The 17260-nt window shown below is 41.8% G+C and overlaps 1 protein-coding gene across 1 annotated transcript in view; it reads right to left on the reverse strand.

Annotated features, from left to right (window-relative positions):
* Positions 1-4372: 4372 nt before the first annotated feature.
* KRAS (KRAS proto-oncogene, GTPase) overlaps positions 4373-17260 on the reverse strand; it is a 170610-nt gene continuing 157722 nt past the window's right edge. The window contains exon 5 of the mRNA XM_030214516.1: positions 4373-5644. Within this exon, the coding sequence (XP_030070376.1) occupies positions 5528-5644 (117 nt within the window). The 3' untranslated portion in view covers positions 4373-5527. The remainder of the gene's footprint in view (positions 5645-17260) is intronic.

Raw genomic sequence — 17260 nt, forward strand, 5'->3', positions numbered from 1 at the left:
AAAAAAAAAGAAAGATGTGATCTATCATCCAATAGGGAAATGTGTGCACCCCTAGTTAGCATAGATGTGCCATTACCATAGTTACGTATTTGGTGATACTCAGAGCAAATGCTAAACAAAAGGGTAGTACGCAATCATGAAAGTGGTGGTTCCTTACTATAAATCTGATACACACCCTTGAAATCCAGGGAGCATAGCCAGTTCCCTTTTTTTGGAAGAAAAGCCATCCTGAACTTTTTTTTATAAAGAATTAGTTCAAGGTTCTTGAGTGTAGAATAGGATGAAGTCCATTTTCTTTGGGACGAGGAAATGCTTGTGTACTCTTTCCCCAGATTAAATGGATTTGATCACTCTGGTCTATAAGAGAGAAGTTTCCTCTTAAGTATGTCCTTGGTGGATGCCAATAGGCATTGTTTATAATTCCTTATTATTTTTTGAGCCCATGTGTTCAAGATTTTACTGAGTCTATAATTTATATAAGTCCTCAACATCACCCTAACAGGAAAATTCTCTGGAATGGTTACAGAGATACTGGCTATGTCCAACTGGATGCACTCAAAGCCTTATCCAAGGTTCAAATGGAGAGCTCACAGTAGCTTTGTGGCTTTTCTCCCTGGTGCAAAGCAAGGAGCCTACTGACTATGAGAACAAAGATGGCAGAGGAGACACTCCTCAGAAGAGATTGTGTTTCACTTAAGATACCTCCTTATAGATGTGAAGGGCAGTTTGGAAGTGGTTATAGAGATGGTATGATTTGGCCCCTCTTTTCTTTGACTTTATCTACCTCACAGGCCACACTGGTTAGTTATTCCACATTGCACCAAATACATGAGCCAATTCCTACTGCAGAATTTCTTTCCAAAATCATCATAGGTAAATTTGGCCACATATTTTATACATGTACTCCTTGTTTACTACGGATTTAAAGTCATCAAATTTGTCCTGAAGAACATCTGATAGACCTTTTACCACAGAGGAGTACTCATCCTCTTGGATTTGATAACATATTTGCTCTTTGTCTATACAATAAGAAGGAAGACAGTCTTTTTTGAATGTGAACAGTCAACCTTTCCAAGAAAGGGGGGGGTGGGGTGTCAAATTATTAGATACATCCAGTATTTCTGCTCCAGGCTCCTCCTGCTTCTACTATGGAAACTAAATAGCCTCATCCATTTCCTCTTTTCCTGTGGAGGAAGGGGATTCAAAGGGAGCTTGGTCTACCCTTGTTGATCAAAACAGCCTTCTGAACCATAAAGCAATTACAGGACTGTGAAAATCCCAGTCACAGAGATACTGTTGGGGATGTCTAAGAACAGAGGACTGGCTAGGGGTCTCTAAGCTTCAATTGTTATCTAGATTGAGCTTTATCTTCTGCTACACACTGGATAGTGACATCAGAAAGGCCAGTGCAGAGACCCTTTAAGGAAGCACTTATCAATCTTTGAGTTTGTGACCCTGTGATCATGGCCAAATAAAATTGTGTGATGCCCTCCAGAGGTACAGAATAATAATGCACCTATGGGGAGCCTATCCAGGTTCTGACCCCAAACGTAGGTTTTGTGATCCATTTGGGGTTTGAGAAGCTGTATTTTAAAGCCATGCCTTCAGTTCTATGCCTCTAGGCATTACTGAGGCATCTTGCACTGGCATCTGTGTAGTCAAGGCTAGTACCACGAATCAACTGATGGAGTTTCAACACTTATCTTCCTGTCCAACTCCTCAAAGGACTGCCAATGCCAAGACTGAAAGGCCTGTGTTGCTTTCCTGCGCTACTTAAGGTGTACAAGTGGCTGGATCTAGGACTGTAAGACTAACACTCCATTCATTGCTGCTGAGAATACTCCTCTCTGTAGGAGTACTTTGTGGCAGAATGGTGGCCACCAAGATATCCCTGATCCTGGTATTCTGTGCTGATGGGATCTAATGCTTATGCTTCACTTTCATTTGACAAGTGACACAGCCGGGAATGTTATGCTCAGGCTTGAGGCACATGCAAACACTATGTTTATCATTATACACCGTGCTGCTGCACCATCAATGATGCTTAAAGCGTCTCAGGGGTCTCCTGTTATGGGGATTTTGAGCAAAAGTTAGTCACATTACGTGTCAAACCACTCAGTAACATAAAATAACTGATGCCTTTTATGTACCAGGATGGTGTAAATTGCAGCTGTGGCAAAAATCAAGACATCTCAAGAATAAAACATAAAACTAAAAATCCTACCAAGAGCTTTCTCAAGAGAAAACAGAGAACCAAGGAGACAATCATGGAATGAGATTTAAAAACAAAGAAGAAAAGTTGCCTAACGTGATATCACTGTATACAAGCAAAAGGAAATGCCCTTTGGGCCTCCTGGAAAAAAATCATCCTGGAGTGGTCCAACATGTTGCAAATGTAGTAACAACAAGAAATATACAGTTTACCACTCTGGAAAGCTCTAAGCTTTAAAAGCTTGTTAACAAGTTTTTCCATCCTGGACTCTATTGGCGACACCACCTATGTGTTAGCACTGTGTAACCTGCTTGTCCACAGAAAGCTAAATCTTCACTTTTCTCTCATATTGGAGCATGATGTAGTACATTAAGAGGCTCATTTTCAAAGCACATAGACTTACAAAGTTACATATGTTACTATTGAATGTTGTAAGTCTATGTGCTTTGAAAATGAGCACCTAAATACATTTAATATTTGAACTTTCTGCTTCAAGAAATGATACCTAGTACCACCAGTTCAAGTTTGGAAATATAGTCTTTAAAAATAATAAAACATCCACTTATTTCTTTCAAATGTATTCCAAATAAATAATTACTTACCATCTACATTCTCTTATCACTTTAAAGCAGACAACTTTCTATTTTGAGTGCAAGAACCCAGATTATAATCACACTAAAACCATTGTGTACTTCCCCCCCCCCCTCAACCCCTTACTGTCAAGAGAAATTGCCACATAAAACAAAGCAAATTAAGACAGACTCATGCAGAAAAACATTTTCTAATCAATCAGTATTAGGACTTTACTATACCACCCTCATCTTGTCATTTCTGCTCAAACATATTTAAATGTAAACCTAAGTAAAACCTTTCCTATTTAAATAAAAATTAAAAGCATATAGGCCTTTAGCTCCTGTAGATTTAAAAAGTAAATCCTGCTCAAATATTTGTGATAACAGAGATAGCAAGGGAGCATCCTTTACAAATATTTCCTTTTTAGATACTGGGGCCTTTGCATTTGAAGGTGCACTTGAAATAAAGGCTAACAAATAAAAAATACAAAAAATAATATATGACCAACTTAATACATATTGAATTTTTTTAAAGACCCCAGAAAACTGATTAATATATTACAGTCAGTTCAATAAAGATGAATCAACTTATATTCTTTTTCTTTTGTGTTTAATAACCTTTATAGAAATAAAGCGTGCAAAGCAAATAATGTGGGAATTAGTGTCCTAAAGGTGGCTTAATAGTGCATGCTAAGTCAACATTACCGTCTTAACAGGATGGGGAAGAAAGTGGGTGGTGACTGCAGTTTACAGTTAATGTGGGAGAGCTACTGCCACCTGAATAGAGCTAGCTCACTTTATCAAAATTACCAGCAAATACAATCAAAGAGCACTGAAGACATTTCTTCTATGGGAAGATGCTGGGAAAGCCCCAATAGTTTTAACACAGAAGTTTTATAGTTACTGCCAAGTTAATTGTCAACATTAACTGCAAAACCTTATTACATAATGCGCTAGTTGTAAATACTATGACAGTGGACCTCCGAGACTCATATGAAAGGTTGTGGTCCAGAAAAAAAAAAATCAGTATTCAAGTGACTGTTTAGAGTAATACATATTTGTTACAGTCACCATTAAGTTTGGAAGTTGCAATCACATCTCATGCATAAGTTCTGCATGTTCAGCGAAACTCAGTTTATATGATTTTAGCTACAACACATTCTATTAACTCTCAAGAACAGCACCTGCAAGACTGCAAAATTACAGATGGTATGAATTCATTAAGTGTGTAGATGCTGCTGAGTGAAGCCAGAAGAGCACTGCATCCCTATCCATTCCTTCCATGGGCTGCTTACTTGAAAAAGGAAGAGATAAAAGGAGCAAGTCACAGTGCGAGGGTGCGAATCAGGTTTACTTTTAATTTGAGGATTGCTGTAGTGCACTGAGTGAATAAATTGATAAATATATTTCAAAAATATTCAAAATGTAGGTTACCTTGCCATTGTTCTATTTCCTCATGTTAAATGTTCAAACAAAATAATTGCTAAAGAGGTAAAAAAAAAAAAAAGCCAAAGCTGCTTTGTTTCGATTCTGCTTTAAAGTCCAAAAATAGGTGGCAACAAATAAAAGTATGAAGACCAACATCATCTAATTTAGTAAGTTACACAATATTTATTAGGATGACATATCAAATGTTGTTCTTAGCTAAACAGAATTGAGATACTGGACTGTCAATGATGCATCTACATGTGTATACGCCTCAAGATGATCTACTGAATCTGCCAATTTGGGGCACGTTTGTGTACAGCATCCTTCTTAAGACAAATTCCTACTGACTTCTTCAATTATGATACAGTGTTAGAATATCCTTACAGATATTAAGGATTGTATTATGACATATTCCCACTTCATTCACTGGAAAGCTCAACTGTCAATGGAGAGTGGCTATGTTGGGAAAATACTTAAGCATTTAACTGGTTGTCTCTAGTGCCATTATGGAACAGAAAAACATGCTGTCTTAGATGTGCCTTCCATTGTCACATGATCTTTGATATCAGTTTTCTGCAGGGTAAAAATGCAAGATTTAAGGAGTAAAAGTGAAAAAGTACAGTGAAAGTTGTGAATGTTACTCGTTTACATTCATCAAGAAATATTTAATAGACTACATACATGCAAACAGAATTTATGTGAAGGTTATAAATATTTGTGGTCCCAGGGTATTGAAGTCAGACCAACACAGACATTTGATCTGAAATTTTTTTTACCAACCAATCCTTTTGCCAGACCAATTAAGACAGAAAAGAAGTGATTTCACAAATATATCTCCAGAAGTTCAAATAAATCCAGAAATCTGTCAAATTAACAGCCAGGCATGCACCAAAAAACCCAAGAGAACTCCCAGGCAATTACATTTGTTTTCACAGGCATTGCTAGTTCACAAAATCAACAGTCAAGGAATACTGGCACTTAAAAGCAATGTTCCCTTTAAGAGGAGCAGCTATGTATGTGGTGCTCCTGTGCTAACAGGTTGCTGCCATCACTGCAATGACAAACCCAATGTGCTAAAAAGCCACTTAACTTTGCAGCACGGCTACATGATGCTTTGAACAGCCACACAGTTTGGAGGGAACACTACTTAAAACCAATACATTTCTGCTGTCTGTAGAAGCATTCGGATAAAAATGCTTTTTCTGTTTTATAGGAACTCTTAAGTAATGCTAAAACAAATGCTAATAATTTAGTGTAGTGTACAAAAAGTAGAACTTTTACCAATACATGTATTGCAGATAGGGGAAAACTGTATTCACATAATTATACACTTTGCCTTCGATTTCTTTTTCTTCTTTTTACCATCTTTGCTCATCTTTTCTTTATGTTTTCGAATTTCTCGAACTAATGTGTAAAAGGCATCCTCAACTCCCTGTAAAGAAACAAGTACAAATTACAAAAGATTACTTTATGGCATTTTTACCTATTTTTCTTCTATTACTCATTTTACAGAATGGCAAGGAATAACTTAAAACTCCAATTTGCACAGCAGTTTGAATCATTTCAGCATTTATTCAGCGTTTTAGGAAGCATAACTACGCAATGACATTTTAAATATTTCTTTTACAATCAATTTTAAAAGTGTGTGTCTTATTCCATCATCATTGGCAAATGGACAATCTTGCTGGAATAGTTGTCCTCTACTACTACTATTTAGCATTTCTATAGCGCTACAAGGCGTACGCAGCGCTGCACAAACATAGAAGAGCTTACAATCTAATAGACAAAAAAAATAAATAAATAAAGTAAAGTAAGCAAATCAAATCAATTAATGTGAACGGGAAGGAAGAGAGGAGGGTAGGTGGAAGCGAGTGGTTACGAGTCGAAAGCAATGTTAAAGAGGTGGGCTTTCAGTCTAGAGTTAAAGGTGGCCAAGGATGGGGCAAGACGTAGGGGCTCAGGAAGTTTAACAGCCTGTCCCTGCAAGTGTGGTGCTCTCAGATGACTGGTTTGTTACGTGTAGAACAAATGGCAATCTGAGATATTTCTTCTCCATCTGGATTACAATTTCAGGCTTGCTGGTCCCCTTTTTGGAATACAATGTCTCCAATGGTGCGAAGTCATTTACTCAATTTATGAACATTCATGCTTAGCTATGAATAAGGAATGGGCAGGATGGGAGAGATTGGGAAGGGGGGTATGACATAAGTATTTTCTGTATTCTACTTGTTTCGTGTTGAGACTGTTGTCCAAACTATGAAAGACAAAGTAGCCTAATGAATGGCCCAAGAACCAGGGGAGAACCCAGTTCAAATCCCACTGCAGTTCCTTATGATATTGGGCAACACATTTAATTAACCCTCCATTGCCTCAGGTACAGATAGACTGTGAATGTGAACCCTCTGGCAACAGAGAAATACCTACTGTACCTGAATGTATACCACTTTGACAGCTTTCTGGCTTACAGGCAGTACATAAAAAATTAAAAGTGGTATGATGACTTCATTAAAGCTAATACTTTATACTGGCTCACAAGTTGGTGCAGTTAACAGTTACAGAGAATGTTTCCATCTATATATCCAGCAAAACTTTGTGTTGACATAAAATAGACTATTGGCACTGCATCAACATATATGTTTGAAACTCCAAATGAGGCATATGCATTTCATAGTAAGTATGGGGCACTTTTACAAAAGCGCAGGAGGGCTAATGCTTGGGTAGCGCATGCGCCTGGCAATAATTCCAATTTTGGCACCGAATCCTGCGGTAGAAAATAATTTTCTATTTTCTAACGCAGCGGACGTTCCTGGTGATAACTGGCAGCACGCCCACCATTGGTGCGCACTGTATGGTTACGACATGGTAACTCGTGGCGGTAAGGGCTCAGGCCGTAAATAGGCACGCGCTAGTTCTAATATTAGTGCAGGCCCATTAAAAAAAAAAAGCCTTTTTTCCACAACCACGGTAAAAAAATGGCTCAGAGTGCACCTAAATGATGTGCCCACACTACCGCAGGCCACGTTATACCATGGCTTTGTAAAAGGACCCCAATGTAAGCTGCATGTTACAAAACCTTAATGTAATGTGCATCTTGATCTTCTACATCCGGGTTTTTCAAGTCCGGTCCTGGAGTACTCCTTGCCGGTCAGGTTTTCATAATATCCACAATGAATATGCATGAAAGAGATTTGCAAATAATGGAGGCACTGCATGCAAATCAAGTTCATGCATATTCATTGTGGATACCCTGAAAACCTGACTGGCAAGGGGTACTCCAGCACTGAACTTGGGAAACACTGTTCTACATCAAGAAAGGCATCATAGAACACTGGAGATGGGATACTGCAGGATTTGATAAGATCTGCCCTAACAGTGATGCCTTCTTGGGTTGGATAAAATTAAGTATTTTAATAAACAGAGGGGTGTGTTTCTTCAAACATTAGTTCACAATATGTGTTCTGTATACGGCGAGTTATACTGATGGTCTTCCCTATACAGAATACATATTGTGAATGTATTGTGTTTACTTATTAAAGTACTGTGTGAGTTAATTCTTAATTTGTTTCAGTTTATTATTCCTCTTACACAGGTTTCACTGTTTTGAAGTATTTGAGTTGGGTGACATCAATTAAAGTTCTCTCTACTACAGTACTAGACAGAGGATCACAGAAAGGTAAAATGTCATTTACACGTAGATAGGTATAAACATGTAAGCAGCAATTTTAGAAAAGCTACTACTACTACTACTACTACTACTATTTAGCATTTCTATAGCGCTACAAGGCATACGCAGCGCTGCACAAACATAGAAGAAAGACAGTCCCTGCTCAAAGAGCTTACAATCTAATAGACAAAAAATAAATAAAGTAAGCAAATCAAATCAATTAATGTGAACGGGAAGGAAGAGGAGGGTAGGTGGAGGCGAGTGGTTACAAGTGGTTACGAGTCAAAAGCAATGTTAAAGAGGTGGGCTTTCAGTCTAGATTTAAAGGTGGCCAAGGATGGGGCAAGACGTAGGGGCTCAGGAAGTTTATTCCAGGCATAGGGTGCAGCGAGAAAGAAGGCGCGAAGTCTGGAGTTGGCAGTAGTGGAGAAGGGAACAGATAAGAAGGATTTATCCATGGAGCGGAGTGCACGGGAAGGGGTGTAGGGAAGGACGAGTGTGGAGAGATACTGGGGAGCAGCAGAGTGAGTACATTTATAGGTTAGTAGAAGAAGTTTGAACAGGATGCGAAAACGGATAGGGAGCCAGTGAAGGGTCTTGAGGAGAGGGGTAGTATGAGTAAAGCGACCCTGGCGGAAGATGAGATGGGCAGCAGAGTTTTGAACCGACTGGAGAGGGGAGAGGTGACTAAGTGGGAGGCCAGCAAGAAGCAGATTGCAGTAGTCTAAATGAGAGGTGACAAGGGTGTGGATGAGGGTTTTGGTAGAGTGCTCGGAAAGAAAGGGGCGGATTTTACGGATGTTGTAAAGAAAGAAACGACAGGTCTTGGCGGTCTGCTGGATATGAGCAGAGAAGGAGAGAGAAGAGTCAAAGATGACCCCAAGGTTTCGAGCTGAGGAGACAGGGAGAATGAGAGAGCCATCAACAGAAATAGAAAACGGGGTGAGCGGGGAGGTGGGTTTGGGGGGGAAAAATGAGAAGCTCGGTTTTGGTCATATTTAATTTCAGGTGGCGTTGAGACATCCAGGCAGCAATGTCAGACAAGCACGCTGAAACTTTGGTTTGGATGCAAGGTGAGATATCAGGGGTAGAAAGGTAGATTTGGGAATCATCAGCATAGAGATGGTAGGAAAAGCCATGGGATGAGATTAATGAACCAAGGGAAGAAGTGTAGATAGAAAAGAGGAGGGGACCAAGAACAGAACCCTGAGGTATGCCGACAGGCAGAGGGATAGAAGTAGAAGAGGATCCACCAGAGTGAACATTGAAGGTGCTGAGAGAGAGGTAGGAAGAGAACCAGGAAAGGACAGAGCCCTGGAATCCAAGTGAGGACAGGGTATCGAGAAGTATGCTGTGATCGACAGTGTCAAAAGCAGCGGAAAGATCAAGAAGAATGAGGATGGAATATTGACCTCTGGATTTAGCCAGTAATAGGTCATTGGAGACTTTAGTAAGCGCAGTTTCAGTTGAGTGGAGAGGGCGAAAACCAGATTGTAATGGGTCAAGAATAGCATGTGAGGAGAGAAAATCAAGGCAGCGGCGGTGAACAGCACGCTCAAGTAATTTGGAGAGAAAAAGGAGGGAGATGGGTCGGAAATTAGAGGGACAAGTAGGGTCAAGTGAAGGCTTCTTAAGGAGAGGTGTGACCACAGCATGTTTAAAGGCAGCAGGGACAGTCGCAGTGGAAAGTGAGAGGTTGAGAATGTGACAGATAAAAGGAATAAGAGCAGGAGAGATGGCATTAAGAAGGTGGGTGGGAATGGGATCAGAGGAACAGGTGGTACATTTTGAGGAAGAAAGGAGAAGTGTAGTTTCCTCAATAGTAACTTCAGGAAAGGAGGAAAGGGAATGAGGGGAAGGCAAGAGAGGGGAACGGACTAGTGGAGGGAGAGGTGGTGAGGTAGAGAAAGCAAGGTTTATCTTTTGAACCTTGTTGTGAAAGAATTCAGCAAGGGTCTGAGGAGATAATGAAGGGGGAGTTGGGGGAGGGGGCACCTTGAGGAGAGAGTTCAATGTGGTGAAGAGAAGTCGAGGATTAGAGCCAAGAGAGTTGGTCAGTTGGATATAATAATCCTGTTTGGCACGTAAAAGAGCAGATTGGAAGGAGGTCAGCATGAACTTAAAGTGTAAGAAATCAGCAAGGGCCCGAGATTTCTGCCAGAGGCGTTCGGCGGAGCGGGTACAGGAACGTAGGTAGCGGATATTAGAAGTCAGCCAAGGTTGGGGTTTTGTACGCCTTACAGGGCAGGTCATCAAAGGTGCAAGAGTGTCTAAGGCAGAGGATAAGAGTATTGTTGTAAGAAGAAACAGCCTCGTTGACAGATGTGGATGGTGCCACAGTAGAGAGGAGGTTTGAAACATGGGAGGATAGAGATGAAGGGTCAATATCGTGAAGATTCCTAGATAAATTAGATAGGATAGGACGGGACTGGGAGGGAGGAGATTTAAGTGTGAAAGTTATAAGATGGTGATCAGAGGAGGGATGATCAGAGGCAAGGAAACTAGAAGGTGAACAGTTGGAGGAGAAGATGAGATCAAGACAGTGACCATTTTGATGAGTGGGGGAGGTGGAGCATAGTTGGAGATTAAAGGACGACGTTAAAGCGAGTAACTTGGAAATATAAGAGTTGGAAGGATCATTAGCAGGAATATTAAAGTCACCAAGGATGAGAGAGGGGGAGGAAGGATCATGGAAGAAGGCAAGCCAGGCGTCAAAGTCACTGAGAAAGGATGAAAGGGACTTATCAGGGGGACGATAAATGACCGCTATTCGAAGAGACAGAGGAGAGAAAAGGCGGATAGAGTGGACTTCAAAGGAGGAAAAACAGTGAGATTGAGGTGGAAGAAGGGGTTGAAATCTGGAGGAGGGAGAGAGAAGTAGTCCAACACCGCCCCCACGGCCAGCAGGGCGAGGAGTATGTGAAAATAGATAACCGCCATGGCACAGGGCTGCGACTGAAGCAGAGTCATCAGGGCAGAGCCAGGTTTCTGTTATGGCGAGCAGATGGAGGTGACGCGAGATAAAGAGGTCCTAGATATAGGGGAGTTTGTTACAGATAGAGCGGGCATTCCATAGGGCGCAAGAGAAGGGCAGAGAAGAGGAGGGGAGTAGAGGAATAGAGATGAGGTTAGAGAGGTCACGGTGAGATCTGTAGAGTTTGGATAATAGTTGGTGAGGAGGGCCAGGATTGGGATTGATGTCACCAGCTGAGAGTAAGAGAAGGAGTAAAAGAGAGCGGAGGAGAGTAGGAGAGGTGTGGCCACGAAGGCGTCGAAGGCGAGAGGTATTTAGGTGGAATGGGGAAGGCAAAATGGAGGGAAGAAAGAGACGGAGATTAAAAGCCAAGAGGGAGGAAGAGGGTAGGAGAGAAGGTGAGGTGATGAAGTCAATGGATGGGAAGTGAGTTCCTGTAGCGGGGAGAGGTAGGGGGTGAGGGAAAAGATTAGGAAGGGACAGAGCTAGGAAGAGAATGTGAATAGGGGCCATAAACAATTAAGGTACTTTAGCAACTGGAAAAAGATTAGATACAAAGAGAAAAATGCCCCACGCGCGGCACCTAGAGCGAAGGCCCGGAGTGGATCGGGGTGGACCTGGGCGTCACCCCGGAGAAGGCTGTAAGGATATGCAGATGAGCTGCAAGTCCTCCACAGCACCTGAAAGGCAGCCGGTGGTAGTGGTGGGCACCTCTCAGCTGAGGAAAGGCTTACCAGGGGTTAGGCCGAAGCCAGCATTCCTCCCCCTGAGGGTCGCCTGATCCTAGCCAAAAAGCACCTGGAAACTCTGTGCACTTGGAGAGAAGGCCCTGGGAAGATCGGGGTGGAACTGGAGTCACCCCGGATACAGCTGTGAGGAAATGCAGAAGGGCTGCAAGTCCTCCACAGCATCTTGTGGGAGCGCTGGGCACCTAGAGCGGAGGCCCTGAGTGGATCGGGGTGGACCTGGGTGTCACCCCGGAGAAGGCTGTAAGGATATGCAGATGAGCTGCAAGTCCTCCACAGCACCTGAAAGGCAGCCGGTGGTAGAGGTGGGCACCTCTCAGCTGAGGAAAGGCTTACCAGGGGTTAGGCCGAAGCCAGCATTCCTCCCCCTGTCGCCTGATCCTGATACTTGTGTGTGTACAATGCTCGTAGTCTACATAAAAAGATGTGTTGAAGACTAGAGTTCTGCTGCTATTACAGAGACATGGTTCAATGATTCCAGTGAATGGTATGCAACCATACCGGGCTATAATCTTTTAGGAAGGATAGGGAGGGCCAAAGAGGTGGAGGAGTGGCACTTTATGTGAAAAATAGTATCAGAGAAGCTAAAATGCATGGAACCTGGGGAAAGGAAGCACCTATATGGATCGTTCTGAAAAGAAAAGACAGAACCTGTATCCACACGAGTTATCTATAGACCTCCAGCACAAATGGAGAAGCTGGACAAGGATCTGATAAGATATCCATAAACTTGAAATGAAAGGGGAGGTGCTGTTTCTCGGAGATTTCAACTTGCCTGATGTGGATTGGAATGTCCCATTGGCAGACTCGGAAAGAAGCAGAGAGATTGTAGCTGCCTGTCAAAGTGCCTCTCTCAGACAAATGGTGACGGAACCCACAAGGGAAGGGTCGACACTGCATCTAGTGCTCACAAATGGAGGAAATGTTTCCACCTAGGTAATAGTGATAAATCACATGATATGGTTTGATAAAAGAGCAAAAGCAGAGTGCAGATGCACAAAACTCAAAACAGTAGATTTCAGACATTCTGATTTTGGTAAAATGGGGGAATACCTAAAGAAGGAGCTGATGACATTGGTAGGCATAGGAGAAGTGGAAGCGCAGTGGTCTAGACTCAAAGCTGCTATAAACATGGCAACAGATCTTTAAACAAGGAAAATAAGAAAAGACCCAAACAACAAGAGAAACAGGAAGCGTATATGGTTCTCCAAACAACTGGCCAAAAACATAAGGGCAAAAGAGGGTTCATTCAAGAAATACGAAGCAAATGTTCCTTTCCATGAGGTCCCTTAAGCGTATCAAGCAGTACCTACCATTTGCCCTATTCAGGACACTAATCCATTCCCTTGTCTTAAGCCATTTCGACTACTGCAATGGGTGTGTAAGGAGCACACCCTTAAGAAACTCCAGACAGCGCAGAACACGGCGGCGAGGCTGCTATTTGGCAAATCTCGATTTGAGGGAGCAACGCACTTTCGTGAGAAGCTCCACTGGCTCCCGATCAAAGAACGGATTGAATTCAAAGTCTGTGCTCTTATCCACAAGATTGTATACGGGGACGCTCCAGCCTATATGTTCAGCCTGATAGACCTCCCACCCAGAAATTCCGAGAAGATGTCCCGCACCTATCTCAATCTCCACTTTCCTAACTGCAGGAACTTAAGATACAAGCTGCTCTTTGCCTCTTCTTTTTGCTTCCAGTGTCCCCGTTATTGGAATGCTCTGCCATCAACGTTAAAAGAAACAACAGATCACAGACTGTTCAAGAAATCCCTAAAGACCTACCTATTTGATCGATCATTCTCCTCAGCTGCTTGATCTTCTGCATCCCCGCCTTCCTTTCCCCTGCTGTTTCCCTCTCTTCCCCTCCTCTACTTTATTCTCTGCTTTGCACTAGTACTATTATGCTGTATTTTTCATCAAACGTTGTAAGCCACATAGAGCCTGCCTTGGTGGGATTATGCGGGATATAAATGCTCACAATAAATAAATAAAATACAGAAGAACGCAACAAGAAGATCATGGAAAAGATTACCAGATTAAACTCAAAGAAGCAAAGGGGGCAATGCAGCTAGCAAAAGCAAAGGTGGAAGAAAAAATAGCTAAAGATGTGAAGAGAGGTGACAAAACCTTTTTCATATATAAATGGGGAAAGGAGAAAACCTAGGAATGGAATTGTAAGATAAAGATGCTGAGAATGATTATGTGAAGAGTGATGAGGATAAAGTGTAAGTGCTGAACAACTACTTCTCTTCGGCGTTCCCAGAAGAAAGGATTTATTTAATAGAACTTCACAGAAGATGGATATGAAAATAGTAATGGAATTCAAAAATGCATGGGATAAACACAAAGGAATAGAAGACATAGAACCAAAGAAGCTTAGCAGTGATTAGATGCAACACCAGTAACTGGGAAGCAAAGCCAGTGCTGGGCAGACTTCTATGGTCTGTGCCCTGATCATGGTGGACAGATTTGGATGGGCTGGAGTGGGGCTTCGAAGACAACTTCAGAACAAGGCCAGTGCCAGGCAGATTTCTACAGGCAAATCAAGATCAAGTATACACATGTAGTATCACATCATACCTTATGTTATTTATCTTGTTGGGTAGACTGGATTTATTTATTTATTTACATTTGTACCCCGCGCTTTCCCACTCATGGCAGGCTCAATGCGGCTTACATGGGGCAATGGAGGGTTAAGTGACTTGCCCAGAGTCACAAGGAGCTGCCTGTGCCTGAAGTGGGAATCGAACTCAGTTCCCCAGGACCAAAGTCCACCACCCTAACCACTAGGCCACTCCTCCACTATGTGGAATGTATAGGTCTTTATCTTCTGTCATCTATTATGTTACTATATTACCCATGGCATGCACAGATTTGAAAGGGGTATGGTTCTGTGTGGATCTTAAAATTATATGGGTATTTCCTATTTTGCAATGGAAAAACCATGTACAAAAAATGTCTGCGTCAGCATTTATACCTGCTCCAAGACATGTAAGCTGTCAGCTAAACCCCTTGTTTTGACATGGGGTTTTGAGGAATAAGGAATACATTATTGGCCAAGTATAATGAACTGGAAATGAACTATGATAAACACATCTACTTCTTGGGATCCAGAATGTACTTATGACCAGGACTGGTCAGTGTCAGAGACAGAATTCTTTTTGGTGGTGAGAAACCAACTCAAAAGCACAAAATATTCAGTATAACCTAATTCATAACTATACCCTTTGCAATATAATGTAAGCCATATTGAGCCTGCAAATGGGTGGGAAAATGTGGGGTACAAATGTAGCAAATAAATAAATACATAAATAAATTTGTATTTTTTTTTTTTTTTTTTTTTTTTACAAGTGGCCATGCCAACTTCTGGTTTTGTGAGCAAACTTTGAGGACCTGCTTTAGCCACAGCCCTCCTGCCCACGTTTCACTCACACCCCACCCCTCTGGATGTCACCAGAAGTTGTCATCAACCACAACCCCTAACCCTACACTTTTTCCAAGACTGCAGTCAATAGAAGTGAGAGAAGTGATATCATCAAATCCAAGACGGCAGATACCTGTAGCCCCTTCAGTGGAAGTGTCATCATCAACATGGCTGCCATCACAAACCCATGAAGACTGGTCAAGTGGCAGAAAGTGACATTGACTGTCTCAATGCATGGTGTGAATAAGTTGCATATATGCTGATTATTATTTTTTATTTTAATCTCTCTGTGCCTGCTGCCCTTTAGTTGAAACCTACAGCCCTTAACTCCCTCTGGCTCTCTGTCTTCTCTGGATGCTGGGTTAAGTACATAAGTATTGCCATACTGGGAAAGACCAAAGGTCCATCAAGCCCAGCATCCTGTTTCCAACAGTGGCCAATCCAGGTCATAAATACCTGGCAAAATCTCCAAAAAATACAAAACATTTTATACTGCTTACCCCAGAAATAGTGGATTTTCCCCAAGTCCATTTAATAATGGTCTATGGACTTTTCCTTTAGGAAGCCGTCCAAACCTTTTTTAAACTCTGCTAAGCTAACCGCCTTTACCACATTCTCTGGCAATGAATTCCAGAGTTTAATTACACGTTGAGTGAAGAAACATTTTCTCCGATTCGTTTTAAATTTACTACATTGTAGCTTCATCTTATGCCCCCTAGTCCTAGTATTTTTGGAAAGCGTAAACAGACGCTTCACATTACCCGTTCAACTCCACTCATTATTTTATAGACCTCTATCATATCTCCCCCTCAGCCGCCTTTTCTCCAAGCTGAAGAGCCCTAGCTGCTTCAGCCTTTCCTCATAGGGAAGTTGTCCCATCCCCTTTATCATTTTTGTCGCCCTTCTCTGCACCATTTCTAATTCCACTAGTTGCGGTGACCAGAATTGAACACAATATTCGAGGTGCGGTCGCACCATGGAGCAATACAAAGGCATTATAACATCCTCATTTTTGTTTTCCATTCCTTTCCTAATAATACCTAGCATTCTATTTGTTTTCTTAGCCGCAGCAGCACACTGAGCAGAAGGTTTCAACGTATCAACGACGACACCTAGATCCCTTTCTTGGTCCGTGACTCCTAACGTGGAACCTTGCATTAAATAGCTATAATTCAGGTTCCTCTTTCCCACATGCATCACTTTGCACTTGCTCACATTAAACGTCATCTGCCATTTAGACGCCCAGTCTCCCAGTCTCATAAGGTCCTCTAGTAATTTTTCACACTCCTCCCCCAATTTAATGACTTTGAATAACTTTGTATCATCAGCAAATTTAATTACCTCACTAGTTACTCCCATCTCTAGGTCATTTATAAATATGTTAAAAAGCAGCGGGTCCCAGCACAGACCCCTGGGGAACCCCACTAACTACCCTTCTCCATTGAGAATACTGACCATTTAACCCTACTCTCTGTTTTCTATCTTTTAACCAGTTTTTAATCCACAATAGAACACTACCTCCTATCCCATGACTCTCCAATTTCCTCTGGAGTCTTTCATGAGGTACTTTGTCAAACGCCTTCTGGAAATCCAGATACACAATATCAACCGGCTTACCTTTAACCACATGTTTGTTCACCCCTTCAAAGAAATGTAGTAGATTGGTGAGGCAAGATTTCCCTTCACTAAATCCATGTTGACTTTGTCTCATTAATCCCTGCTTTGAATATGCTCTGTAATTTTGTTCTTAACAGTCGCTACCATTTGCCCTGCACCGACGTCAGACTCACCTGTCTATAATTTTCCGGATCTCCTCTGGATCCTTTTTTAAAATCGGCGTTACATTGGCCACCCTCCATCTTCCGGTACCACACTCGATTTTAAGGATAAATTACATATTTCTAACAATAGCTCCACAAGCTCATTTTTCAGTTCTATCAGTACTCTGGGATGAATACATCCAGTCCAGGAGATTTGCTATTCTTCAATTTGTAGAACTGCCCCATTACATCCTCCAGGTTTACAGAGAATTCATTATGTTCTCCGACTCATCAGCTTCGAATACCAATTCCGGCACTGGTAATCCCACCCAAATCTTCCTCAGTGAAGAACGAAGCAAAGAATTCATTTAATCTCTCCGCCACAGCTTTGTCTTCCCTGATTGCCCCTTTTACTCCTCAGTCATCTAGCGGTCCAACTGATTCTTTTGCCGGCTTCCTGCTTTTAATATACCTAAA

This window comes from Microcaecilia unicolor, chromosome 9, assembly GCF_901765095.1.
Source record: "Microcaecilia unicolor chromosome 9, aMicUni1.1, whole genome shotgun sequence".
NCBI classification, from domain to species: Eukaryota; Metazoa; Chordata; class Amphibia; order Gymnophiona; family Siphonopidae; genus Microcaecilia; species Microcaecilia unicolor.